General features: G+C 35.6%; 1 protein-coding gene across 5 annotated transcripts in view; it reads right to left on the reverse strand.

Moving 5' to 3' along the window:
- The window catches only part of Rb1cc1 (RB1 inducible coiled-coil 1), a 74,727-nt gene that overhangs the window by 34,173 nt on the left and 13,151 nt on the right, over positions 1–27,403 (reverse strand). For all 5 annotated transcript variants that reach the window (XM_046428613.2, XM_046428617.2, XM_046428616.2 and 2 more), the window contains exons 2-7: positions 14,006–14,117; positions 12,683–12,804; positions 10,190–10,316; positions 9,861–10,031; positions 5,516–5,718; positions 3,493–3,919 (exon numbers count right to left, since the gene is read on the reverse strand). In XM_046428613.2, the coding sequence (XP_046284569.1) occupies positions 3,493–3,919; positions 5,516–5,718; positions 9,861–10,031; positions 10,190–10,316; positions 12,683–12,753 (999 nt within the window). In that variant the 5' untranslated portion in view covers positions 12,754–12,804; positions 14,006–14,117. The remainder of the gene's footprint in view (positions 1–3,492; positions 3,920–5,515; positions 5,719–9,860; positions 10,032–10,189; positions 10,317–12,682; positions 12,805–14,005; positions 14,118–27,403) is intronic.

The following is a 27,403-nucleotide window of genomic DNA, read 5'->3' on the forward strand; positions in this document are numbered from 1 at the left end:
TAGTACATATATTTCCATGCTGTGATATTAGGAAGACCAAAGACTAGCTATAGATTATTAGGGAGAGAAAAGAACTGAATATGATTAAATGAAAAAATGATTAAATTTGGTTCAAATTACAATTTGGACCAAATTATAGCTACAGGTAAATTATAACAGCAAAAACTTCAGGAAGATAAAGTAACTCAAAACCCAAGGTTACTCATGTTTCTATACTTCATAATTCACCTGAAAGTACAATATAACTACATTCAGAAATATGTAAGAGATTGATAGTTTATATAAAATAATTTTATTCCACTTGTTCATAGGTAATGATAATGAAAATAGTCTTTGGTGTACATTTAAACCACAGAATCATATTAATAATTAGCTAGCAAACTTTCAATACTTAACACTACTGCTACATTACACTGATTTTTACTCTTGGATTCTTTCTTGACATCTACATCATACACACTCAACATCACTGCCTTAAAAAAATTGTAAAAAATGAAAGTATCTCTACCCTCCCGATCCTCCCCTGTACTAGGATTTGAACACTGAACTATGCCTCAGCACCCACCTTTATATTTTTTTAAAATTTGTCCTATTTAGTTACACATGACAGTAGAATGTATTGGCAATTGATACATACATAGAGTATGACTTATAATTAGGATCTTATGCTTGGGGTCATATATGATGCAAAGTTACCCTAGTTGTATATTTAAATACAAGGCTAGGAAAATGTCTGATTAATTCTACTGTCCTTCCTATTCCTCCTCCCCTAATTCCCTTCACTTCCTTTTGTCTAATGCAATGAATTTCTATTCTGGCCCCCCCGCCCCGTCCCTTGTTGTGGTTTGCCATCCATATATCAGAAAGAACATTCAGACTTTGTTTTTTTAGAATTGCCTTTTTTTTACTTAGCGTGATATTCTCCAGTTCCACTTACTGTCAAATTTATTTATTTTGAGAGAAGGTCCCGCTTGATGAGCAGGTCTTGAATTTGTGGTCAGACCTTCCTGCCTCAGCTTCAAGTATTATAGGTGTGGGATTATAGCTGTGTACCACAGAATCTAGCCAAATAAGACAGTTTCCTACCCACTCTTATTCTTAACTATTCTGCCTTCAAATCTGCCTCCTCCATGAGGGCAAATAAACATATTCCCGAAGAGCTGGGCATGGTGGCGAAAGTCTACAATCCCAGAAACTCAGGATTCTGAGGCAGGAGGATCGCAAGTTCAAAGCCAGCCTCAGCAATTTAGTGATATGCTGTCTCAAAATAAAAAAAGTTGGGCGGGGGTGAGGTGGGGATGTGGCTCAGTGGTTAAGTGCAAGCATAAGATCACAAGTTTGCAGAAAGAAAGAAGAGACATTAATGTGGGCTGCTTACAAACAAGTTATGTGCACAATACTCCCAGGGATTACTTTTCCTGTTATGATATAATATGAAACAAAACATCTAACAGTCATTCTACTGACAACACAGTCTAAGATAACATGGATCTACAAAATAAAGGAACAATTATAAAATATTACTGATAGATGAAAATTGTGGGACAAATTAATAATTCACAAAACCTGCATCCATCAATACACATAAATATAAAACTGGAAATGCAAATTGTCAAGTGACTTACAATGGACGACAGGAGTAATAAATGAGTGCCAGAGCTGGGATGTGAGCCTCTGTGAATTCAAATTCTAAATTCCAAAACATCTATGTCTCAACTAATTTTCTAGGAAAGGTATACGAATTTGACAACTGAAAGTATACATCGAAAATACAGTTACAAACACTGTTGCAAATGGGATTGGTCTCTGAAACCGAAGGCAGAATTCGCTTTTAGAGGAAGAACTTTTTTTTCTAAAATTACTTCAGTAGCACAGTACTAGTGCTGCCATATATATCAAGTTAGTTAGTTTTTTTGAACAACTACTTTAAAAATGTGTATAAAATGGAAGCATCTCCAGTGAAGTGAAATCCTATATTCAGATCCATCTTATAGAAAAACGTCATTGATGATATCATGAAATTACTAAGAGAAAAATATTAAGTAAATAAAAACATCGTGGCAAAATGCCTTCTTTATGCAATATAGATCAGATGTTGTATAAAATACAAGAGATTATCATACAAAATGGGTTTTCACTGCTTGAGAACAAAAATTATTTTTATCCTAAAATGCATATTCGATTGAAGAGTGGTGCACTATAGCAAACTCATGTTAAATAATTTTACAGAAAACAAGTATAATTAAATGAAAATTTACTTTTGCTTTCACAGTAGTAAACTTTCATTTAATTATAATTATAAAATATCACAAAGACTTCAGTTTACAAGTAAGCACTAACCTGAGAAGTCAATAAGGTTAATATTTTTTGTTAATAACAGTATAGCTAATTTCCCATTTTCTGTAGATATCAGTAGATGTGACATTAAGAAAGAAGACTATCATTCCTTTTCTCATATAAAGTAAATAAAATCTATGACTACTAGATTTTGCACTGAAACATGGAAACTCAAAAGCCATTTTCAGGTTTTTCTCAGAGTCTATAGCATTGTTTTGACTTCTGGCACAGTTTTCTGTTTTTGCTTTTTTAAAATATATATTTCTTAGTTGTAGGTGGACACAATACCTAATTTTATTTTTATGTAGTGCTCAGGTTTGAGCCAGAGCCTCACACGTGCTAGGTGAGTGCTTTACTACTGAGCCACAACCCAGCCCCCTGGCACAGTTTTAATTATTAAAGAAAGGAAGAAAAAAAGACTTCAATTATCCAGATCACAATCATATGGTTGAGTGGTGGGGATGTAGCTCAGTGACAGAGTGCTTGCCCAGCATCCCCAGCCCCATAGAACCAACCAAACAAAACCACAAAACAAAGAAAAACAATCAAAGGTTGATTATCCATAATCATAAATAGAATATTTAGTTTACTAAGATGACAATAGTTCAAGCAGGAACATTAAATTAGCCTGTCCTTTGTTCATTTATGGCAGTAATCAATGCCAAATGTATTACAATATTGGCTGGATCATCTAACATCTTTTTTTAAAATACTATTTTTTTTAGTTGTAGATAAACACAATGCCTTTATTTATTTTATGTGGTGCTGAGGATCGAACCCAGTGCCTCATACATGTGAGGCAAGTACTCCATCACTGAACCAAAACCCTAGCCCTCATCTAACATCTTAATTGACTGAAATACCTACCCTACTGCATGTCATCAAGGAAACAGATACTGAAAAGAATTAGGAAACCTAGATGTTTAAGTCTTCCATTGTACTATGTCTTATAATTTCAATAAAAAATGCACGTGCTATTTTCTAGGCAACCTAGTCAATATAATAAAATTACAAGTGAAATAATTTTTTATTCAACCTAGGAAAATCCAATCTAAGGCACACTGTTTCCACTACAAGATAATACCCATTCTTCCATTACATAATAAGTAATATAAAGTTAATTGATATACAAAGTGTCAAGCTAACATTACTTACCCTGCTCATAGAATCAAAGCACTTCCTGACCAAAGATTCCACATCGTTAGGTCTATCTTGAACATTAATCCAGTCTAACAAAGAAACATTAAAAAAAGGCAGATCACCGTCTTTAGTATCTACTGAAGTTTCATCTTGCTGGACAGTACTTTGACAAGATTCCCTAATTTCTTTGCCACTTTCATCGTCTGTGGTATCTGGAGCTACATGCTCCACTGACTTGTGAAATGAGGTTAACAAGGATGTGTTAGTTGTTCTAGGCATATCAGGAGAAAGCACCAGTTCAGTGGATCTTTTCATCTCAGCCTTTTCTGAGCCTTCATTTTCATTTAAAGAATCCAGTCTTCCCAAACATTCCCTGTAACTATGTCTGGTTAGGCACTCCAACAGTGGAATCTTGGCCATTACTGAAACCGCAGTTCCTAAACTTAAAATACAAAAGATCTGTCAGTAAAACAATTAGATTGCTCTGATTAGCATATTTGAACAAAATCACATTTATTATCACACACAAATCTCAGTAACCCTTACATTATACATAAACTAGTTATAAGCTATCTGTCCACAATAAGAAGCCTAGCAGAGAGGTTATTATTAATGCTAATATTCCAATCTAAAGTAAAACAAGACGGAGTATACTACAAGTAGACATTTGGCTTTTATCAAACCTGAGGCCTACAAATTCAAATTTAGAGCTTTACCAGAGCAGTCCCTCAGAGTACAATAGTTTGTCTTTAAGTAAATCAGAAATATTTAAAATACTGAAAGCACAAACAAAAATTAACAAACGTAATCTCAAAATAACTCTTGTATCACACCTCCAAAAGACAGAGAGATTAATGCTATCAAAAGGAATGGGGAAAATGAAATCGTGATAACTTCACGAAACCATATGTAAAATAGTGCTGGTTCCTACACTAAATTAACAGTTAATACAACTTTCCAAAAATATAATTACTTGAAAAGGTTATTATATAAGCTTTTAAAAGATCTTCTAGTATTAATTTATTCATTCTCCTTCCACGATTTTCTTTCAAGTTAAGGCTGAAACCTGTCTAAAAACATTCATACCACAAAATAGAGACACCTAAGAGAAGATAAGGTGAGAGGTAGAAAGCAAGTAAGAGGAACATGCATGCTACTTGCCTCTAATTCAAGGTCAAGGCAATAAAAAAACTACCAGACCAACATGAACACAAAATCTTGAAAATGTACATATATGCCCCTGAACACAAGTGTTATGTTTCATTATTGTTCTAGTTTTACATTAATTATAGACCTTTTTTTAAAATAAAAAAAATCATATTGTATGTGCTTCTATGCAAAGAACAAGAAGGCTATCTAAATGAGAGTGAAAACAATGGCTTCTGTCTTAACTCTACACCAAGATGTCAATACTTAAAAAGGAACTTAACTTTTTCCTGGCTCCTTCATTTTCTACTAACTTTTGCATTTCTATTAGATGAACTACATCTTGACTTTTCTTTTTATTGGAAAGAAGAAATGAGCAAAGATTCTCCGCTTCATAAATGATTTCAAAAGTATTTTAAGCTTTTTAATAATTAAAATAACTCAAGAAAAATATGGGAGACTCTATATAGAGTAAAAGAAAATAAACCATAAATTTAAAATTATAAATTTATAAACCTATAAATATATAAAAACTATAATGTATAAAGCATTATCCAAAAAGATTCAAAACAGGCAGGCACAGTGGCACATGCCTGTAATTACAGAAGCTCAGGAGGTTGAGGCAGGAGGATCATAAGTTCAAGGCCAGCCTCAGCAACTTAGTGAGGTTCTAAGCAATTTGGTGAGACCCTGTCACTAAATAAAATATAAAAAGGGTTCAGGATGTGGCTCAGTGGTTAAGTGCCCCCTGGGTTCAATCCCAGGTACAAAAAAACCCTCAAAACAATGAACTTCAAATATATGGCATACAGAAAACATACAGTAATTAAATCTACTGATAAATTCTCAAAGCATTTTACATATTTTATTATCCATTTAATGGTAAACATACTGAGTAAGTTTTAACTTGATGTCTTCTATGGATTGCAGATAATTTGAATAAATACTTTCAAATTTGAAAAGTAGCTTTTGGTATGAATTTGAACAGTCCTCCAGATTGGCCATGATTGCAGCCCAGCCTTGGTGTTGAAGATGTTCATCATGGACAAGACCTTCGCAAAAAGAACAAAGTTTCTTGGCAACTTCATACATTTCCTATAATGAAGAAGAAAAAGAACACAATAAAAAAAGGTAATGGTTCACATGCACATATTTGCATGTCTATGAACATAGTTTCATGAATACATAAGCACATTTTAAAGAATTGTTTTAAAAAGCTGTTTTATTGTGTTTCTGAGCAGATATCCTAAGAAAAGGATTCCAGAAGATGTTGCTTCTGGAAAATAAAACACTGGGGGTCCCCAAAAATTTGATAACTAATGTGTATCATCTCTAACCTTACTGTCATCTTTAAAGATGCATACTTCTTAAAAATACATTATCAACTTCTAGAATAATGTAACATATTGCATAATTTAATGGGATTCCTAAAACTATTTTATGTAAATAGTACAATTAAAGAAGTCCTCTGTCCCTGAAGATTTTAGCTTACTAGGAAACAAAAGTGGCGTTTTTTCTAAGAAGACTGGTGACTTTCGTAAGAAGATATTGAAAAGTCAAGAGACACAGACAAATGAAAACATTCTGAAGATGAAAGCATTTTACGTAAGAATTGAGGTATGAAAAGAATATGAACAAAAGCAAGGAAAGAAGAATTTCAAAACTGGAAGAGAACATAGGGGCTAAGTAAAGAAAATAAACCCTTGTGGACAGGAATAAATAGTGTGGAGGAAAAGAAAATGGAGAGACCAAAAGGTGAAACATTTGGAAATACTAAGGGAAGAACAGAGTTGGACTTTCCTGAGAAAACAATGACCTTCTGAAGAGTTCTTTAACAGGGAAAAGCATAAATAAAGACTCAAACCTGGTATGGTATACAGCTATGATCCTAATCATTCTGGAGGTTGAGGGAGAAGGATCACTAATTCAAGTCTAGCCTCACTTAGAGAGGCACTAAGCAACTTCAAGAGGTGCTTTCTCAAAAAAAAAAAAAAGGGGGGGGGAGGGGCTGGGGATGCTGCTCAGTTGTAAAGTGCCCCTGGGTTCAATTCCCAGTACTCCACCCCCCGAAAAGACTGACAACTTGGGAAAAGCTTAAAAAGTAGAATGGGAAACAGATAAAGAATGGATATAAAATGATAACTTCAAATTGTCACAGGCAAATTGCTATAAATGTAGCCACAGTTCACTTGTATCAAAATAGACCAAAAAAATAACAATATCTCTTAGACAGTTTAGGATGTCAATAAAATGCTTTTGTGTCATGTCAGATGCCTGGCATAGTTTATAGAGAAATGCAAATAAATGTGCACTTAACAATGTACAAAGCATATTCACAGCAAATTTAGTCACATAAGTCCCAAATTCAAAACAATCTCACTATTCAACAGTAGTTAAATAAACTGTGAGGTGTCATTATTTGTATAATGGAATACTAGACAGCAATAAATATGTACTTAATAGTATGAATGAATCTCAGGAAGATAATGTTGAATAAAAGAAATCAGACATTAAAAAATGAAAAATGTATAGGATTCCAGCATGTTGCATTGGTGACACCTCTAATCTCAGCTACTTGAGAAGCTTCGGCAGGAGGATCACAAGTTTGAGGCCAGCCTGGACTACTTAGAGAAACCCAATCTCAAAAACTAGAAAGGGCCAACGATGTAACTCAGTTGCAAAGCATCCTGGGTTCAATCTGCAGGACTGCATTACCTCCCCAAAATAAATTATTCCATTTGCATAAAGTCCAATAAGAAGCAACAAATAGTTTAAAAGGAGAGATTTGTTAAATATTTTATATTTTATGTTTAATATTTAATTTATTGTTTCTATTATTTTATTTTAAATTTTGCTAGATTAATGAAATTGTTATTCCTAGTTCTTCTATCTTCTTTTACAAGCCTCAAGAGAATTAGGTCTTCCTACCACTCTGATCTTTTACTCTTCCTACATCCATGCCCAGATGAAATCCTTTTTTAATTTTGGTACTGGATTGAACTCAGCGGCGCTTAACCACTTAGCCATATCCTTAGGCTTTTTATTTTTCATTTTGAGACAGGGTCTTGCTAAGTTACTTCAAGGCTCATTAAATTGCTGTATTCAGCTTTGAACTTTCTGTCCTCCCGCCTTAGCCTCCCGAGTCACTGGGATTACAGGCATGAACCACTGTGCCTGGGACAAATGAAATCTTTAGAATGCTTCTTTACATGCAACTCTGTACCAACAAATGTTGTCAGGAGATAGTTTATGTCTGTGTTTTGTACTGCCACAACTCCTCCATTTCAATAATTCTTTTTATGAAGTATCTTACTATTCCCATTATTGTGTGTCCTGTGGAAAGGCTTTCATTAGACACTGATTTTTGGTACAAGATATCTCAGGTTTATCTTGTATTTTCCCTGCCCCAGATGTGCAATCAACTTCTTGAAGGAGTGATCTATTGTAATTAGGAAATGGTATTTAGAATACGTGGCACTTGTATGTATCTGTACCACATGAATCTCAGATAGACAAGAAAGTATTTTAGTAGCAATGTCCCTCTTACTTGTCTTTTCTGTTTAAGTTTTTCAGTTTAAAAATATCATGAATTGAGAAATCATGCCAGTTCCTATTTAAGGACTTCTGGATACATGAATATATTTCTGCCATTTTATCTTTTCTTTGTGTAATATTTTCTGGCTATTTCATGCCCTTGTTGACTTAAATTTTATTTGCTTTTTTCTCTAATCATTTGACAATTATATATCCACCCATATTTCATACTACATATTTTCTAGCAGAATGCTGTATCCATATTTTTCAACCAAATAAGCCTAACGAATGCTACTGTTTAGCTAGGTGTGGTGGTACATGCCTGTAATCCCAGCACCTTGGGAGGCTGAGACAAGAGGATTCAGTTCAAAGCTAACCCCAGCAATTTAGCAAAGCCCAGAGAAACTCAGTGAGACCCAGTCTCTAAATAAAATACAAAAAAGGGCTGGGGATGTGGTTCAGTGGTTCAGAGCTTAAATGCCCCTGAGTTCAATCCCCAATACCAAAGGGGGGCGGGTAACAGGATTCTAATGTATAAATTCAGCTTAGAGAATAGTTTTTTTTTTTTTTAAACATACTCTCCAAAGTACTTTTGGACTCTTTTGTTTATTTGAACATATTTGAGAAAGATGAGATTAGTTCCCTTTTTTATTGTACACTGTGTGGAAATGAGGTCATTTCACAAATGCATATACTACATTACCACAAGTTTCTATCAGTTTTACTAACTAAAGCAAACATCTAGTAAATGTTACCAGTTTATTTTTACAAAAGGTAGTACTGTTATTTCATTAGTTTTAAAGCATTTTTTTCATATCTGAAAGCAAAATATGACTAACAGTTTGGAATAAATAACTTCACTGAAGGTAAATATCAAATTAAAAAGGAAAATCAATGTCTGGTAAATACTCTCTAGAAACTTGCAAGTAGCAGTATAAAAGGTATATAATGGAAAGAATATCGTTTCTCTGGACACTAAACATGAAAAGTGAAAAAAGAATTATAATTTTATCAGACTATGGTGACATATGCCTGTAATCCAGCAACTTGGGAGGCCGAGGCAAAAGGATCACAAGTCCAAGGCTAGCCTCAGCAACTCAGTGAGACCCTGTCTCAAAATAAAATAAAAGGGCTGGGGATGTAGCTCAGCAATAATGTATCCCTGGCTTTAATCCCCAGTACATACCCCAACACCCGAAAAAAGGAACAAAAATCATTGCATTTTTAGAATTATTTGATGAGTTCTATCTATGTCTATTTTAACATAGGTACTTCATCAATTAAAGAATGTTCAAAAGAGGAGCTGAGAATGTGGCCCAGTAGTAAAGTGCTTGCCTAACATGAACAAGGCCCTAGGTTCAATCCTTAGTGCTCACTATCATCAAAAACAAAACAAACAAAATTAAACACAGATAAATATTCAATAACAATTATCTGTATATCATTATTACCCAGGAGAGAAGTTGGCCAAATCAATTTCAGACAGCTTATACACTCATTCTCATGTACATTAACTAGTGACTGACTAGGGGCCTGAAAATTAACAAATAGATTAACCACAAAACACGTTTTCATAAAACTTTGGTATTTTGCATGCTTGCCATCTAATTTAGACACTCTGTTCCTAAAAGCCTTCAGTCTAAATAGCCATCAGTTAAATCTTCGTACTTGTTTAAAAATCTTTGTACTTGTTTATATCTTACCACTGCAAGTTGTGTCCTTGAAGCAACAGTATGAAAAACTGCAGGCATCATAAGAGACTCTTCAACTTTTATTTCCATGTCATTTTCTGTTGAAAAGGTCGTTTTAGGAATAGCAGGTGCACGGTCACATAAGATCATTTCTTTGTTAAAAAGAAAAATTGGATTTGTGTCCTATGTTTAAAAAAATGCATAAAATGTTACATATAGGGAACTTGCACACCACCCTCAATAAATGAAGCAAATAAACCTTACTTTTCAATAATGCGTCCCAGCTTCCTTTCTGATGTGAAGGTGGACTATCCTGGTACAAAAGGGCCTTGGATACCTACCGTCCCAGCGCTGTAGGTGCATACTCTTCGATCTGCAGCCATGCATTCTCCTCCATTGACCACAAGTACCTGATGCTGAATAGCAATCTTGTATTTGCTTTGAATGGCATGTTTAAGGTCTGCCACACTTCCATGAAAAAAAAAAAAATTATATTTACTGAATGATTTTATCATTTAAGTATGACTTCATAAGTGTATGTGTGTATACACACACACACACACACACACACACACTAGATTAATGAATTTCATTTAAAAACTTTCCCCAAAAAACAGTAGTTAAAATTCATAAGTTTACCAATTTCTTGAACTGGACTCCAAAATCAATTGGTTGATGTTAAGTGAATAAATCATCCATTTTGTCTTAACAAAAAGTAAGTCTAAGAACTACAAGTAGTAACCACATTATTTCCTATAACAGGGAGCTGTATAAACATAGGAATATGCTCAAATTGGCATCAGTTCTATTAAATTCCTCTAAACCCAAGAGTTGTGTTAAAATCTTCATATCACATTACATAAACTAAATGAAGCCTAAACCGTAAAAAAAATTCCTTTCTTTTTTCAAATAATTATTTTCTTTCAATTTCCTTTCTTTCTTTCAAATAATTATTTTCTTTCAAATAATAATTAATAATTATTAAATACGGTACAGCTGCATTTAATAAAAAGTCTTATCTATTTGAAAATAACATAAACCCATTAAAACTACTATAAGATACCATCTCACTCCAATAAGAATGGCAGCCATTATGAAGTCAAACAACAATAAGTGCTGGCATCCTCGCCAGCGGGAAAAAGGTACACTCATACATTGCTGGTGGGACTGCAAATTGGTGCAGCCAATTTGGAAAGCAGTATGGAGATTCCTTGGAAAGCTGAGAATGGAACCACCATTTGACCCAGCTATTCCCCTTCTCGGACTATACCCAAAAGACCTAAAAAGAGCATACTACGGGGACACAGCCACATAAATGTTTATAGCAGCACAATTCACAATAGCTAGAATGTGGAACCAACCTAGATGCCCTTCAATAGATGAATGGATTAAAAAATGTGGCATTTATACACAATGGAATATTACTCAGCACTAAAAAATAACAAGATCATGGCATTTGCAGGGAAATGGATGGCATTAGAGCAGATTATGCTAAGTGAAGTTAGCCAATCCATAAAAAACAAATGCCGAACGTCTTCTCTGATATAAGGGGGGTGACTCAAAATGGGATAGGGAGGAAGAGCATGAGAAGAAGACTACCACTAAATAGGGAAGAGAGGTGGGAGGGAAAAAGAGGGAGAAGGGGAGTTGCACGGAAGATGGAAGGAGAACCTCATTGTTATACAGAATATATATATATACGATGTTGTGGAAAAAAAGAAGTGTGTCACATTAGATTGGATAGAGAGAAATGATGGGAGAGGAGGGAAGGAGTAGGGGGGATAGGAAGGGCAGCAGAATAGAATAGATATTATGATTGATGTATGTACATTCCATGTATGTATTATATGTCAAAATACATTCTGTCACGTATGACTAAAAAAAATAAAAATAAATCATATGGCAAAAAGAAAAAGAAAGAAAATAACATAAACCCTATATATAACCCTATATAAAGCAAAGATTATTATTGATCAAACAACTTATAATGATTTCTGTATCAGTCATGTATGGGGAGTTTGTAGTCTCAGCAACTTGGTAGGCTGGGACTAGAAGACTGCATATGCCCAGGAGTTCAAGGCCAGCTTGGACAGCACACTGAGTGTGACCCCGGCTCAAAAGAAAGAAAGAAAAACAAGCAATTTCAGTAGCAGATTCATTTATTCTTCATTGCAATCAAGTCTTTGCTATTATGGCCCTTACAGAAATATAAGCAGGTTTGGAAATCTTTACTACTTCTGTTTCCTTCCTGATTTGGCCTCAGAATATATTCTTCCTGCTCCGAAAACTCTCCCCATTTTTTGGTAAGCATTGGAGGGCATTCAGTCAAATATCTGAAACCGCTGCAAAGTTGGAAAATGATTACACAGGAACCACACTGATTTGACAACAAATTTTAAAACTTACTTTATTCTCTCTAAAACAAACCTATCAACTTTATTCACACAGGGGAATAAAAACCAATGACCTTTTTGTTCTTTCAACACTGACACAAAATCCTTTACAAAGCTAACAATAATTCTCTTAATGTCCTGTGAAACTGGTTAAAAGTACTTATAAAGATAGCATCAGTTTGAAATCAGATTGGTTGTGGTCAAGTTTGTTTATTGTGAATATTATATTCATGTAAATAGAACAAAATGTGATTTTAAAGAATTTAGTATTTCAGAGAATGACAATTATATATATATAATATGTTCAGGTAAAAGATTTCATAAGACTTACTATCTTGCTACTTATTTAAAAAATGGATTTCTCAAAATGAAAAAAGTTTTTAACTATTTGCATACAAACCAAAATGCAAAACTGAAAAGAATAAATGAAATAGAACTCACGTTTGTACTGTGAGTTCAGTATCAAATGTTAGAGTAGTTCCAGTATTAACCAGAAACACATATAACTTCATGATGATTTCTCCGGATTCTGTGAGCTTGCACCTCACCCTCTGATATGGTTTCTAAAAGAAACAAAGAACAGTGATCCATTTTACGAACACAAGTACAAATACTTTAATCATTAAGACATAGCATAGTCTTACTGTTTAAATAAAAATCAAAATATGTTTTCACGTCTACAATGATTACTTGGACAATTCAGTAAATTCTATGCTTAAAAATAAACAATGTGAGATTAGTGAAAAGGAAAGCATAACTGTTCTACCTTGAAAAAGCTTGTTTTTGGGAAAAAAATAGGGTAAAAGTTAGAAAAACGTTGACATATACATTTTATACTGTTTTCTACATTAAGAATAAGATATTCACCCAAGCAGGGTGGTGCACACTTATAATTCCAGCCACTCCAGGGGCTTACGGCTGGCGTATCTCAAGTTACAGGCTAGCCTGGGCAAATTAAGCCAAGACCCTGTATCAAAATAAAAACAGATGGGGCTGGGGATGCTAGAACACTTGCCTACCATGTATGAGGACCTGGGTTAAATTGCCAGGAAGGAAAGGAGAAAAGGAGGGGAGGGGAGAGAAGGAGAAGGGAGAAGACAAAGAAAATATCTAGACAAACATCCCCAAAAGTCCTTCTCCCACTAGTACTTCTCCCTTAAAACAATTAAAAATAGATTAGACTTTAGGTTAAAGTTAATAATGAATAGGAATAGCCATTACTAGCAGGTTAGGGAAAATAAGTCCCTATTCTGTCCACCAGCTGCCTCTTAATCTGTGTTCCACCTTCACACTGAGCTGAAAATACTCCAAGAAATTCTGGACCCCAAAAACTAAAAATGAAAAACCAAAACCAAACCAAACAAAAAACCTTCTGGCCTTAACCATTATGTCATTTTCTGCAACAGTACAAAGAGCACAGGTCTGGAAACCACAATACTTAAAACACTCTGACATTAACTTGTCCAAGTTACCTCATTTATAAAATAAAGCTTCCCCATGTATAAAAGAAACAGATTTCAAGATCTAGTAGTTTTATCAAATGGGAGGGAATAATACTATAGAATAATTAAGATGTTTAAATACAACTATAAATAATTTCTCAGAAATATGTAGGCACTCCCCCGTCCCAAACAGGCTCTTTCTGCAAGAACCGTAGAGTAAAATTATCAGCAGAAAAAAGCAAATAAAGCTTAAACTAGGGTTTCCAAAATCATTGTTTTAAATATATTATATAAAAAACTGAAGGTAAGAACAGTGACTTACCAACAGGCACTGGGAAAAGTACTACCACTCTTCTTAAGCAGATTAAAACTGGCTTATGTTTCCTTTGCTTGATATTGGCAACTGAATGGCATTACTGGTTAAACTCAGAGAACTGGAAAATAAAAAATTGAGTTAATATAGAAACAAGTCAATATATAACAACATATGGTCCTTTTCTCTTTTTCCCTTTAAAAATTATCTTTTGTTAAAAGTATTCTCTACTTAGTCCTTTTTCCTACCTGCATATTCACTGAAACCACAACCATGACCATGATGCACATCACTCCATTCAAAGACAAACAAGTCAGCAATGAATTCTTCCAAATTGTTGTTTCTACAGTAATTTCTCAGTCATAAAAGTATAATGGTAGAGTGTCCAGGCTGTGGAGTCAGACAGCTTGAGTTTGGGCCTGGATCTGCAACCAGGTCAAGTTACTTAACTGTTTTCAGTTTCCTCTTTTATAAAAAGGAATCAAAATACCTATCATAGACAACCTTTCAAGACAGCACCAATTATCTGTGCCACTTACACTTACTTCCTGGTATCTACTAGAGCAAAATTTCTTCCTGACCAAGTGTAGGCTGCACCTTTAATCTAGTTCTATTCAATAAAAACAGCAAAAGTGATAGGATGTCATGTCTGTCTGTGACTGTTACTTAAGATTATAACTTCCATTTTATCAGTTGGCTCTCTCCTTGCCAGCTTCGTTAAGTAAGTGGCCATATGGACAGTTACACTTGGTAAGAAACTCAAGGTGACCTCTGCTCAACAGCCAGCAAGAAGCTAAGAACCTCAGTCTGACAATCCTCAAGGAACTGATCTTGACAAAACTACAAGAGCCTGTAAGCAGATCCTTTCCAGGTTCAACCTCACAAGACAGCAGACCTGGATAGAACCTTGATGACAGTTTTGTGAGAGACCTTGAAGCAGATGATCCAACCACACCATGCCCAGAATCTGTGCAATAACACATTCATGTTGTTTTAAAGAGCCAGAGTATGATAATTTCTTACTTAGATAATTAATATAGTTCACCATCATTAGAGGGCTATTACAAGGATATGAAAGAAAAATGAGAGAATGGTGTTTGGCCAACTAAGCCAACTCAATGATGTTTGAATAAGATCTCAGACCTTTTTAAAGCTCACTTACTCACAGCTATAGATACCACCATGGTTGACTGCTGACTGAGCCTACTTCTCTCCATTTTACAATTATCCATCTAACCCCTCTAAACTCAACAAATCTAAATTAGTTTTCTATATACATTTCTTCAATATTGTTACTTCTAAAACTGTACTCCTTATTTTCTCTGTTCCCTGTACTCTGGCTTTTCATTTCTCTCTGTTGATCGAATCTACAATTATCATCACGTCACCCTAACTCTGACATAGAAACATCAGCAAATCTGTCTAGTCAAATCTAATATTTTCCAACAGCTTCTCAACCTGCTCCATATCTCAATCCCTAGTCTACCATCTTCCACATGGCCTTCAAAGAGATCATACTAAATGCTAGGCAAAATCAAGTTTTTCTGCTATTTAAATCTCAAAATTATATTGATTTGTATGGTACCAGGTATCATTTTGTTAATGTTTACTACTGCCTAGTAGACTATATAATTTCTTAAAGGAAATGTTTTCACTTGATCCTCACAATAAAAAAAGTCCTGTAATATAGATAAGCATCATCATTTTATGCTAAGGAAACTAAGAATTAAGGAGTTAGTGACACTGGTTATGACTCTTGTTATTATTCAAATCTGGGCAAACTGCTGTTTCTTGCCTTTAACCATTAGGATAACATCCAAGCCAACAAACAATATGGCTTCTTACTCTCCCCCCCACAATTTCCCACCCTCTTCCTTCCATCAGTTCCCAACTTTTTCAATCCTAAATACCAGACTGCTTAAAACCCCATAATAAAACAGTTGCTAAAAGTCTCAGCCTTTTTGAGGGCACTACTACTTCCTGCTTAGAATTCTCCCTCCCCTATTATCATCCTTTCTTCCCATCCTACCCTCACTCACATTTTCTTTCATATGGAACTAATCACTTCATTAGCTGTGCTAGGTACTCTACATGTGCTTGCATGCACATCAAAAAACTATGCATTCCTTGGTACTGGCTCTTATACTTTATAATAAAATAAACGAATAATCCAACACTAGCAAAGACTTATTCTACATCCCTAGTAAGCATGTGTGTGACATCTACTCCAGGATTTCTTCAGTTTGTTCTTTAAGGAAAATCTTTAGATTTCAGAATATCATCATCTCTATGACAACAGTAAGGCTCTACCTCATCCATCACCATCACATGTTGTCTTCCATTACTATTTATGGGTAATGTAGGGACTCTACAAATACAGCCCCCAGGGTTTGGGCTGACATAAACACATAATACAGTTCTACCTAAGAGAGACTAAAATTTATTTTCTATCATAATATAGAGTCGTACCAAATCTTTTAATAAAAGAAAGAATGTAACTAGGAAGCCAAGAAATTAAATTGACAAGTGGTTGGCAGAGCTTTCAAGTACAGAGCTGGGTTCCTGAGTTTAAGATGAACACGGTTCCCCAGTAATTCCTATAGACCATTAAGTGTGTGAAAGAAAAACACTTTAAATTGCTAAAATTCCAGGCACAGTGGCAGATTCCTGTAATCCAAATTACTTGGGAAGCAGAAGGAAGATTCCAAGTCAGCCTAAGCAATTTAGCAAGACCTGTCTCAAAAAAGAAAAAAAAAAACAGGGCTGGGCATTAGCTCAGAGGTTTGCTTGGCACGTGCAAGGTTTGATCCCTGTACAACAACCATAACAAAAATCTTAAAAATTTTCAGGACTTCACACCGCAGTATTATTATGTTTATTCTGGCTCATGTAATTACTTTTTCTTCATTTAATCGTGTTTTGCATTATTACAAATGCTTCATAATCATCAACATTAATAAAGGCTGAAAAAGCATTTCGACTTGTGAATTCACCATAGCTTATTTTCTCACTTGCTCCCTGGTTTTAGTCTGGTTGTATACAAAAATCATTCTAATATTTCAAAAATCATTCCAATATTTCAATTTTGTATGCTACTAAAGTGTATCTCTTTAACAATTTGTACTCCTCACCCAATATACCAGTAAACCAGAAACAAGGCCACTATATCCTTGCTAGTGCTGTATTATTATTATTATTAGTAGTAGTAATATGTAGTACCAGTGCTAATTCTAGTACTGGTGATTGAGCCCAGGAGTGCTTAATCATTGAGCCACATCCCCAGCCCTTTTTATTTTTGATTTTGAGAAGGGGTCCTGCTAAGTTTCTGAGGCTGGCATTGAATGTATGATCCTTCTGCCTCAGCCTACCAAGTTATGGGATTACAGGCATACAGCCACCATGCCCAGCCCAGCGCTGTATTTTTAAATGCTTGCCAAGAATACTTCACAATTTTATAACTGCATGATATCTTTGACTAGTAATGAATTTGTTGTTCATTTACAGATCATTATGTGCCAGACACTAGCTAGACATGAAATGTAGCAGTGAACAAGATAACACAGTCCCTAAACTACTATAAACCTCAATCACTAGAATAACTCATCTTATAGGACCAGCTTAAAGATTAGGCAAGATTATGCATGCACAAACACATGTAAGACACATAATGCCTAAGAAAAACTCAACTAATGTACTCAGATTTTATATACACAAGTGCCAGGCATTTGTCCTTCAGCTAATTTCTTACAGATCCTAAGAGATTTTAACAATAGTATCACTGCAACTCCTGACCTACTCTGATACAACATCCCATGTATTTATCCATTGTTTACAGCCTATAAAATCTGGCAGCTTTAATCAGAAGCTCCCATGTAAATCTTCACTTTTACATACTCATTAACTGCTAGCTACTATCAAAGACCTCACAAGAAAAGCACAAGAAAAACAGAAGTACATGGTAAGATCAGGTACCACTTCTCCAAGGGTCTACCTGCACTGTAATTCTGTGAGTCAATGTAAGATTCATGATTTTCACATCCACAAATGCTCTTTATTTATTCCACATATCTAAGTACATAGCATATAAAATTAATAATCATTGTTAACACTTGTTATTCATTATATACCAGTCACTACAATGAATAGTTTTATACGCATTACCTCATATACACAAGGCATTATTTCTGTTTCCATTTGCAGATGAGGAAAAAGATTCAGAAGTTATTCAACCCGCCTAAGGGCAGAAACTTAGTAAATAAAAAATCTAGGGGCTTGGGCTGGGGATGTGGCTCAAGCGGTAGCGAGCTCGCCTGGCATGTGTGCGGCCCGGGTTCGATCCTCAGCACCACATACAAAAAACAAAGATGTTGTGTCTGCCGAAAACTAAAAAATAAATATTAAAAAAAAAATCTCTCTCTCTCTCTCTCACTAAAAAAAAAAATCTAGGAGCTTGAACTCAGGAGAGTTTGCTATATTCGTTCAATAAAACAACACTTGAGAACCTAGTATGCAGTAGGCATTTTTTAGTTTTGTAAACATTAGTAAAACTTCCTACTTTTTGTAAAGTCTAATAGTTAGAAACACAAAAATTTTCCGTGTATACACATATAAACATCTACTCTCAGGAAACGTTATTTAAAGACATTTATTTTTAAGTACAAAAAAAAATTAAAGTCCAAAATATGTACCTTCTACTTTACTGTCTTTTTTTCTTTAGACATAATGATATTGCCGGCACAGCAATAGCGACCACAAATTAGAACCGTGAAGGAAAGACTACATGGAGTATATGGCTGCTTCACAACTATTGCTGTGAGAACGATTAGTCTTATTCATTATTCAAAAGACAAAATTGCAGCTCAAAGAAATTCAGTTATTTCCCCAAAGTCACATAGTAAGAACTATGGGCCAAAATCCATTGGCTAAATCAAGATGAAGAAAACAACATAAATGTACTATATTATAATTCCTTACACGAGATGTATTACATTCTATGCCTTAGCAATTTTCTGTTCCTTTAGAAATCCTTTTTGTCCCCAATTTTATCCCTCAATCATTTTTAAATACCAATTTTTCTAAAGCAAAATTAAAAAACCTTCTAACATTAAGTAGGAGTGGGATGGCATGACACTTGGAAATATGACAAGGTACAGTCTGACTGTAAGTCATCATCAAGAAATGAAATGGACCCGAGTTCTGAAAAAATAAGATTTCCATGGGTCCATAATCAAGAAGTGATTCTTGGCATGAGAGACTAAAATTATTATTAATTGGTCGTCCTGAAAATGTGAAATTCTGGGAGATTCTCTAGAATGTATACACTAAGCCATCATTATCAAAAGAAATAACAGAGGGATTGGAATACAGCTCAATGATAGAGTACTTTATCTGGCATGCATAAGACCCTGGGTTTGATGCCCAGTATCACACAAAAAAATTTTTTAAAAAAAAGGAAGAAAAGAAGAAAGAAATATACAAGGACTGGGATGTGGCTCAGAGGTAGAATGATTGTCTACCATGTAATGGACACCCTAGGTTCAATCCCTAGTACTTCAATAATAATGATGATGATGATGATAACAATAATAAGGAACCCTAGAGAATGGGGTTGAGGGTGAAACTGACCAAGGTCTCCCCTTTGCATCCTACTCCCAGTGCTACCTACTGCTCTCCAGGGCATACACTGACACCACCTACACATAAGTGACTCCACTGCTACTGTCAGCAACTGAAAGGTAGCAAAGACTAGAATTTGAGCCCCCAAGTGGAAGACCCAATAGGCCACCTGGCCTCACACCAGGCTTTTCGGAAGAAGAGAAGGGTGATTCCGTATCTGGAAGCCTCTGGGCAAAAAGTAAAACAGTAGTCCATTTTCTGTTACTATAAAGAAATACTTGAGGCTGGGTACTTTATAAAGAAGAGGGCATGACACTGGCATCAGCTTGGCTCTGCTAAAGGCCTCATGGTGGCTGGCACACAATGAGACAGGAGAGATTAAATAGAAGGACAGGAAGCCAGAGCAAGAGGAGGAGTCACATTTATTATATCTCAAGACAATACTAAGAACTATCTTAATCTTTCCCAGGGGTAGCATCCCCAATTGCCTACCGCTAGTCCACAACCAAAGGTTCCATCTCCTTAAACACACCATACTGAGGACCAAGCCTCCAACAGTTGAGCTTTTGGGAGATACACTCAAAATCATATCCAAACTGCAAAATCCTAGAATCACAGATTGCCAGGTCCATCCTCCTCAGGGAAAAGTCTCCAACTACTGACAACTGAGCAAAAAGCATGGACCATCCCAAACAAATGGGACAGAGCAGGTTTTTTCCCCTCATTATTCAGCCTCAGTTTTGCCTGTTGGCCAGTGAAGCCTAAAATACTTATCTGGTCCTTCACAGAGAAAGTATGCAAACTCCTGCTCTAAAACTTGAGCACCAGCAGCCATTCACAAGAGCTTCACAAGTATCAGTTACTACCAGGCATCTCACAGTCAAGAACTGAAGGTCCCGTAAACCCAACACATCTGCAACAATAATGGCAAATGCAAGTGACAGCAACAATAGCAACAGGACCAATTTCCTGGTTTTTGTTTTTTTTTTTGTTTTTTTTTTAAACAGATGGTAGATTCAAGAGTGATCACAGAAATAACTGGTTCTTACTTGTATGGAAAGGGGAAAGGAAAGAGAACAAACAATAAAGGGTAGTTGTTTCTATTGGCTCCTCAAAACTGATAATCATTTATGATAATATTGTCATATCTCATTAAGTATTGTAAGTCCCCCCACCCTTTATTTGGTGCTGAGGATTGAACAGGGATGGTTAACACTGAGCTACATACCCAGTCATTTATTTTGTAGTTGGACACAATATCTTTATTTATTTTTATGTAGTGCTGAGGATTGAACCCAGGGCCTCATATGTGCTAGGCGAGGGCTCTACCGCTGAGCCACAACCCCAGCCCCCCAGTCTTTTATTATTTATTATTTTAAAACAGTGTCTTCCTAACTTGCTTATAGTCTTGTTAATTGCTGAAGCTGGCCTTGAACTTGTGAATCTTCTTGCTTTAACTTCCTGAGATGCTGGGATTACAGGCATGTGCTATCATGCCCAGTTCTAATGAATTAATAAGACTGTCACGAAGCACCAAAAGAGTGGCTTGGGTGGCCTTGTATGGTCATGGAGTTGTGTGCTGCCTGGCAACAAGGGTGTCATTCCATAGACTATGGAGTGAGTGCCATTCTTTAGAACTGGGCAGTGCACAGTCCACATGGCACATGTGACAGGCTCAAGAGTAGCATTGTTCCAGTTTTGGTACACCCACACATTGACCCGATTTATTTATATATATATATACACTATGATAAAGATTAAAAACTGTAAAATATTTTGGAAATATTAGTATAAGCAAAGAATTTCTCCTTTCATAATATATATTTTCCATTTGTCCACTTGGAGGGGGGACAACCATTGAGCTAAAAATATCCACAGAATTTAGTATAAGTAAGATTTAACCTTACCCTAAACAGAATATATCCTTTGCCTTTGGTAACAGTGAGGTAATCTCTAGGTCCTTGGGATGTCCTGTCTGATAGGATTCCTTGTTTGCCTGGAGGCTTCAAGCTACCCAACAGTACAACAATGTAATTTATAATGGGGCTTTCTGACTACCATAGGAACTGGAGACTGAAGACATTAGTTGGAAGTCCAGATGGGGCTAAGTTCAGGCAAGTATACATTATATAACTAAGCCTGAATAAAAACTCTGGACAAAGACTCAGGTGAAATTTTTGTAATTAGCACAGTGTCACACACTAGGGCAAGGAGGTTACACTATTTGTGACTCCAATAGAAAAGATAACCAGAAGGTCTCAGTTTGGACTCCTTCCAGATTCTGCCCTCTGCATATCTTACTTCACCTGTCTTTAACTTCTACTCTTTTGTTATAATAATTTGGGGGGGGAAGGTTATTGGGGATTGAATCACTGGTTACTGGGTGCTTAATCACTGAGTCACATCCCCACCCCTTTTTATGTTTGATTTTGTGACAGGGTCTTGCTAAACTGCTTAGGACCTTGCTAAATTGCTGAGGCTGGCCTTGAACCTGCAATCCTCCTGCCTTAGCCTCCTGAGCTATTGGGATTATAGGTGTGTGCCATCACACCTGGCAAAACTTTTAATTTTAAGTAGTGTTTTCCTAAATTCTGTGAGCTGTTTCATAGTAACTGTAATTCTCCGACCTGAGGAATTCTCCAACATGAAGTTGATCATGAGGACCTAGCTGGTCTAAATGAGGGTAGTCTTGTGGAGACTATCAAATCACTGAATACCCATATTGTGGTTTCTAAAAGGAACATTTGGAACAATTACAAATAACTGAATAGCGTCCTAGCTTCCGGTCATAAAAATTCATGTGTTCATAATAGTACTCAAAAAAAATAAAATAAAATAAAAAGCCTCAGTGAGCTAGGTTTAGAATCTATTATAAAACCTGGGAAAAAGGTAAGAAACTAAGCACTTATTTTGTCTTCCTTACATGAGATGTACTTCAGGATAACCAAATCATTGAGGAAAAGTACATTTATATTTGAAAAATTCCAGCTAACAGTTTAGATGAAATACAGAAGATAATCATTTGCAATGAAATAATGGATCTAGGCATTAGTAGATGTTAAAAGATTTAGGAGAAATATACCAGATACATTTATAACAAATAAATTAGGCTAACATGAGCACAAACTGATCACTTGTGTCTCCACTCTAAGTAAGGCACTCTGACAATTATCTCCTTAAGTGATTCAACTGGACATAGTCCATCTGCTCCCCTCCACCCCAATTATTCAAACCTCTAAATTTATCCAAAATTTCCAGTTTACAGAAAATTTACAGCACAGAGAAAAACTTATCAATATTATAAGAAAAAAATTAGTGCCAGATGTGGTGGCAGACGCCTATAATTCCAGCAACTCCAGAGGCTGAGGCAAAAGAATCACCAAATTCAAGGCCACCTCAGCTACTTAGCTAGGCTCTAAGCAACTTAGTAAGACCTTATCCCAAAACAGGCTGGAGATGTGGCTCAGTATATAAGCACTCCTGGGTTTACTCCTTAGTACAAAAAAAAAAAAAAAAAAAAAGGCAAAATAGGGAATTATGAGCAATGGACAGAATAATAACCTGGTTTATTAAACAAATACATGTCTTCAAAACTACTACAAAAGACACCGAAATAAATGTGATAATCCTAATATGAACTAAGTTATAACAAATTATTATTTTTGTTTCGATCTAATATGTAAAATGATGCCTGATACTTGTTTTAAATTAGCCCAAGAAAAACAACTAAAAAAGGAAGACTGGAGGGAAGAATAAAATAAATCGGGTGGTAGATAATATAATCAACAGGATCCATGCAATGGTGCAAACTTGCAATCCCAGTGCCTCACCTGTAATCCCAGTGGTTCATGAGGCTGAAGCAGGAGGACTGCAAGTTTGAGGCCATCCTCAAGTTTGAGATACTGAGACCCTATCTCAAAACAAGAAATTAAAAGTGCCTGGGATGTAGTTCAGTGGTAGAGAGCCCCCTGGGCTCAATCCCTGAAATGGAGAGGGGGCAGGACCTACAAAATGTTGAACTATACTCCATGGCAAGTGAAGATGGGTTTATTAGTTTGTTTTAATATTCCCTCTACTTTATGTCTATAAATTTCCATAACAGAAAAATATAAAAATCATCATATTATTTTAATAATATTCAACATACTTCTTTTAGGTGAGAATGTGCTATAAATAATAAAGACTTTTCTATAAAGCAGAGTATTCATGGTGATAGGTAAGCAAAGGTTTTACAAATTTATATCTCCAGTAATCCAAGAACTATACCATAAAAACCCACCATAACAATTTTTGAAACACAGTTAAAATATACAGAAGATACTTCATTACATGTTTTTATATATATTTATATATTGGGGGGATCTGGGGATTGAATCCAGGGGTGTTTACCCACTGAGCTATATATCTCCAGCCCCTTTCATTTTCACCTAGGGCCACCCCTTAAGTTGCTGAGGCTGGCCTCAAACTTGTAATGCTCTTGACTTAACCTCCAGAGTCACTGGGATTACAGGCATGGGTCACTGAGTCCAATTTACTAATTAATTTTTGACTATTCATTCTTTTATTCATATTGAAAAACTGGATTTTAAACATTATGGAAGGGCATGGGAAGAATGGAGGAACTTTGGATTGGGCAAAAGGAAGGGTGGGGAGGGTTATGAGGGTAGGAAAGAAGGTGGAATGAGATGGACATCATTACCCTAGGTACACGTACGACTGCATGGATGGTATCTCTCTACACCATGTAAACTAGAGAATTGAAATGTTGCACTCCATTTGTGTATAATGAATGGAAATGTATTTCTGCTGTCATGTACAACTAAGTAAAACACATAATAAAAACCCACTATGGAACCATTTTTAATAAGGACTACAATGCTAAGTAAGAATAATACATACAATATGATCACAAATGTGTAAAAAGAATGTGGAGAAAAATGATTAGAGGAAAAATATGCAGAAATGTTCATAAGTACCGCCAGGTATTGGGTTAGTAATAATTTAGGAAAACATTGAGCTACTGCCAGAATACACCACTTCCTTGGGTTATAATCTGTCTTAAACAGAAGAAAAAACAATTGACTTTAAATTAAAAACAATTTACTTTAAATTAAGCTTAAAATATCTGGTTCACTTTGAATTCCAAGGAAACCCAGGCAGTATTCTTAGCCTGGGTACTTGACCATGCCTTTGCCTGCAAAAAAGTAACATGAGGGCAATTTCTAAGCACAGGGAAAACTGCATAATGTTTAACTCCACACCGACTCCATCTCTAGCCCAGCCCCCAGCATTGTCTCTCTATAAATATTAACACCACACACCAAGGTGTGGTTCTCTCCCCCTGGCAGGGGGAGCTATATTCTCCCTTGAGGTACATTCCTAGCTTTACCCCCTCACTCAAGATAGCAGGCATTCTCCCTTGAATGTGTGTTTCTGACTTTGCCCCAAGAGACTTTTTTCCCTTGAGATAGCCCAAATTTTCTCTAGAAAGTATTCTCTCCCTGAATGCTTTACTAAATAAATCTGTCTCTGGGAAGGGGAGGAAAAAAAAAAAAAGATCTGGTTGAAGTCCTTATTCTGCCTCTTAGCAGCTGGTGATTTGAGAAAAGAAACATTCTTAAAAATCAACCTTCTTCTCAAAAGTAGAAATAACATTTTCTTTACAAAGCTATTGTAGGGGTATCTAGCCTCAAAATTTACATGACAAGTCAGGCAAAGTAGTCCATGCCTGTAAAACCAGTGACTGGGGGGCTAAGACAGAAGGACTGCAAATTCAAGGCCAGTCTCAGCAAATTAGCTAGACTCTGTCTCAAAAAATAAAAAGAACTGGGTGGGGTCAGGTATGGTGGGTGCATGTCTATAATTCCCGCAACTCAGGAGGATGAGGCAAGAGGATCACAAGTTTGAGTCCAGCCTCAGCAATTTAGTGATAACCTAAGCAACTTATGGAGATCCTGCCTCAAAAAATAAAAAGGGCTGGAGATGTAGCTCAATGGGAAAGTGCCTGCCTGGAATGGGCAAGGCACTGTTTTCAATCCCCATTACCAGTACTAACAACAAAACATTATAGAACCAAAATAATAAAAGAAAGGGAGGTGGTTGGAAGTACAGTTAAAAGAAGACTGAATCTAGCATGCTACATACCTGTTATCCTAGCTACTTGGAAGGTTGAGACAGGAGAATCTTGCTTAAGGCCAGCTTTGGCAACTTAGCAAGAACTTGTCTTAAATAAAAAATAAAAAGGGTTGGAGATGTAGTAGATGTAGATGAAGAGCACCCCTGAGTTAAACCTCCACTAAAGTAAAACAAATGAATGAAGGAATGAATTAACAAATAAGACTGCCATGAGGTAACTACTAAAACAAAATCATAGGTTCTGACTCATTTTTCTCTTGCCCATTTCTGGTTTCTATAGGAAGAAATAATTATAAAAATATAAAAACAAAACATAAAGAACAATTCCAGAGGTTCCCCACACTTAGGGGACAAAGTCATATCAAGGTTTGATCAATAAACTGACTTTTCAGATTGCTTGACAATGCCAAAGAAGCTATTTCACAAAAGGGAGTCCATTTTATAAAAGACTGTTATAGAAAAATGCATCTACTGATACCTACCCTACTAGCACTGTATCTATAGAAGAACAAAAACATAAATAATGTATAGCCCCCTTCCATTATTCATACTGGACACAAATCGAATTTCCCCCCAAACCTATAGATTATCCTTTCTCATGTTAATGGATAGAATACTCTAAAAGTAGTCTTTCATGTCTGTAAGACCAGGTTATAAAATTCTTTGCCATAATATCTCAAAAACAATCATTAACATGCACTAAGCATATCATATCATTTCTCACCATGCTATTTGCCCCCAAATCATGAATGAGAATATGCAAAAAATGATAATACTGCATGATGTACATGACCACCCTGTTTTCACTGCAAGGCATAAATACTAAATATACTTTACTAAATAAAGATGAATAAATGAACATCAATATTTGAAGATATAATATAGTAAGGCACAGTGGTACACACTTGTCATCCCTCAGGAAGCTGAGGCAGAAGAATCACAAATTTGAGACCAACCTCAGCAACTTATCAAGACCCTCATCAAATCAGTGAGACCCTAACTGAAAATAAATAGACAAGTAAATAGGCTAGGGATGGAGATCAGTTGGTATAGTATCTTCAATCTCCAGTATCAAAAAAAAAAAAAAAAAAAAAAAGGAAAGAAAAAAGAAAAGTAAGAAAACTACTGAAAACATATATTTTAAAAAAATCACAGCTTTCTAAAAGTAAGCATATACAGAAATATATAGATCACAACTTCCATTGTATTCCAATACCTAACCAATATAAAGGATATTCAAGATTCTCATTTTCAGACTAACCATTCAGCCTTATGGTTCAATAAAAACTCTAAAATTAATGAAAAAATGAAATATTTACCTAAGTTTCCCTGGACCAATCCTTGCATTAAGAGGATAGCTGACTGAGATGACACCCAATGGGCCTACATAATTTAGATTCTATAAGGTAAACTGTATATATAAGGCACTCCAGCCACATATTTACAGAAACACACAAAACTCATTCTCTGTCTTGAAGATCTGTATTTTATTTTTTAACAGTACTAAGGATTGAACCCACTAGATTATACATGCTTAGTTCCCTGTACAATCTTATTTGGCCCACCTTCTGCTCCCATAGACACCACTTTTCCATCACCTGAATGTCTTCATAAAGCTGCCTAACTGCAATGCAAGTACTCTCTTTACCTTAGCTC

Source organism: Marmota monax, unplaced genomic scaffold (genome assembly GCF_021218885.2).
Source record: "Marmota monax isolate L192 unplaced genomic scaffold, Marmota_monax_Labrador192_F-V1.1 WCK01_AAM20220418_F8-fsc00044, whole genome shotgun sequence".
NCBI classification, from domain to species: domain Eukaryota; kingdom Metazoa; phylum Chordata; class Mammalia; order Rodentia; family Sciuridae; genus Marmota; species Marmota monax.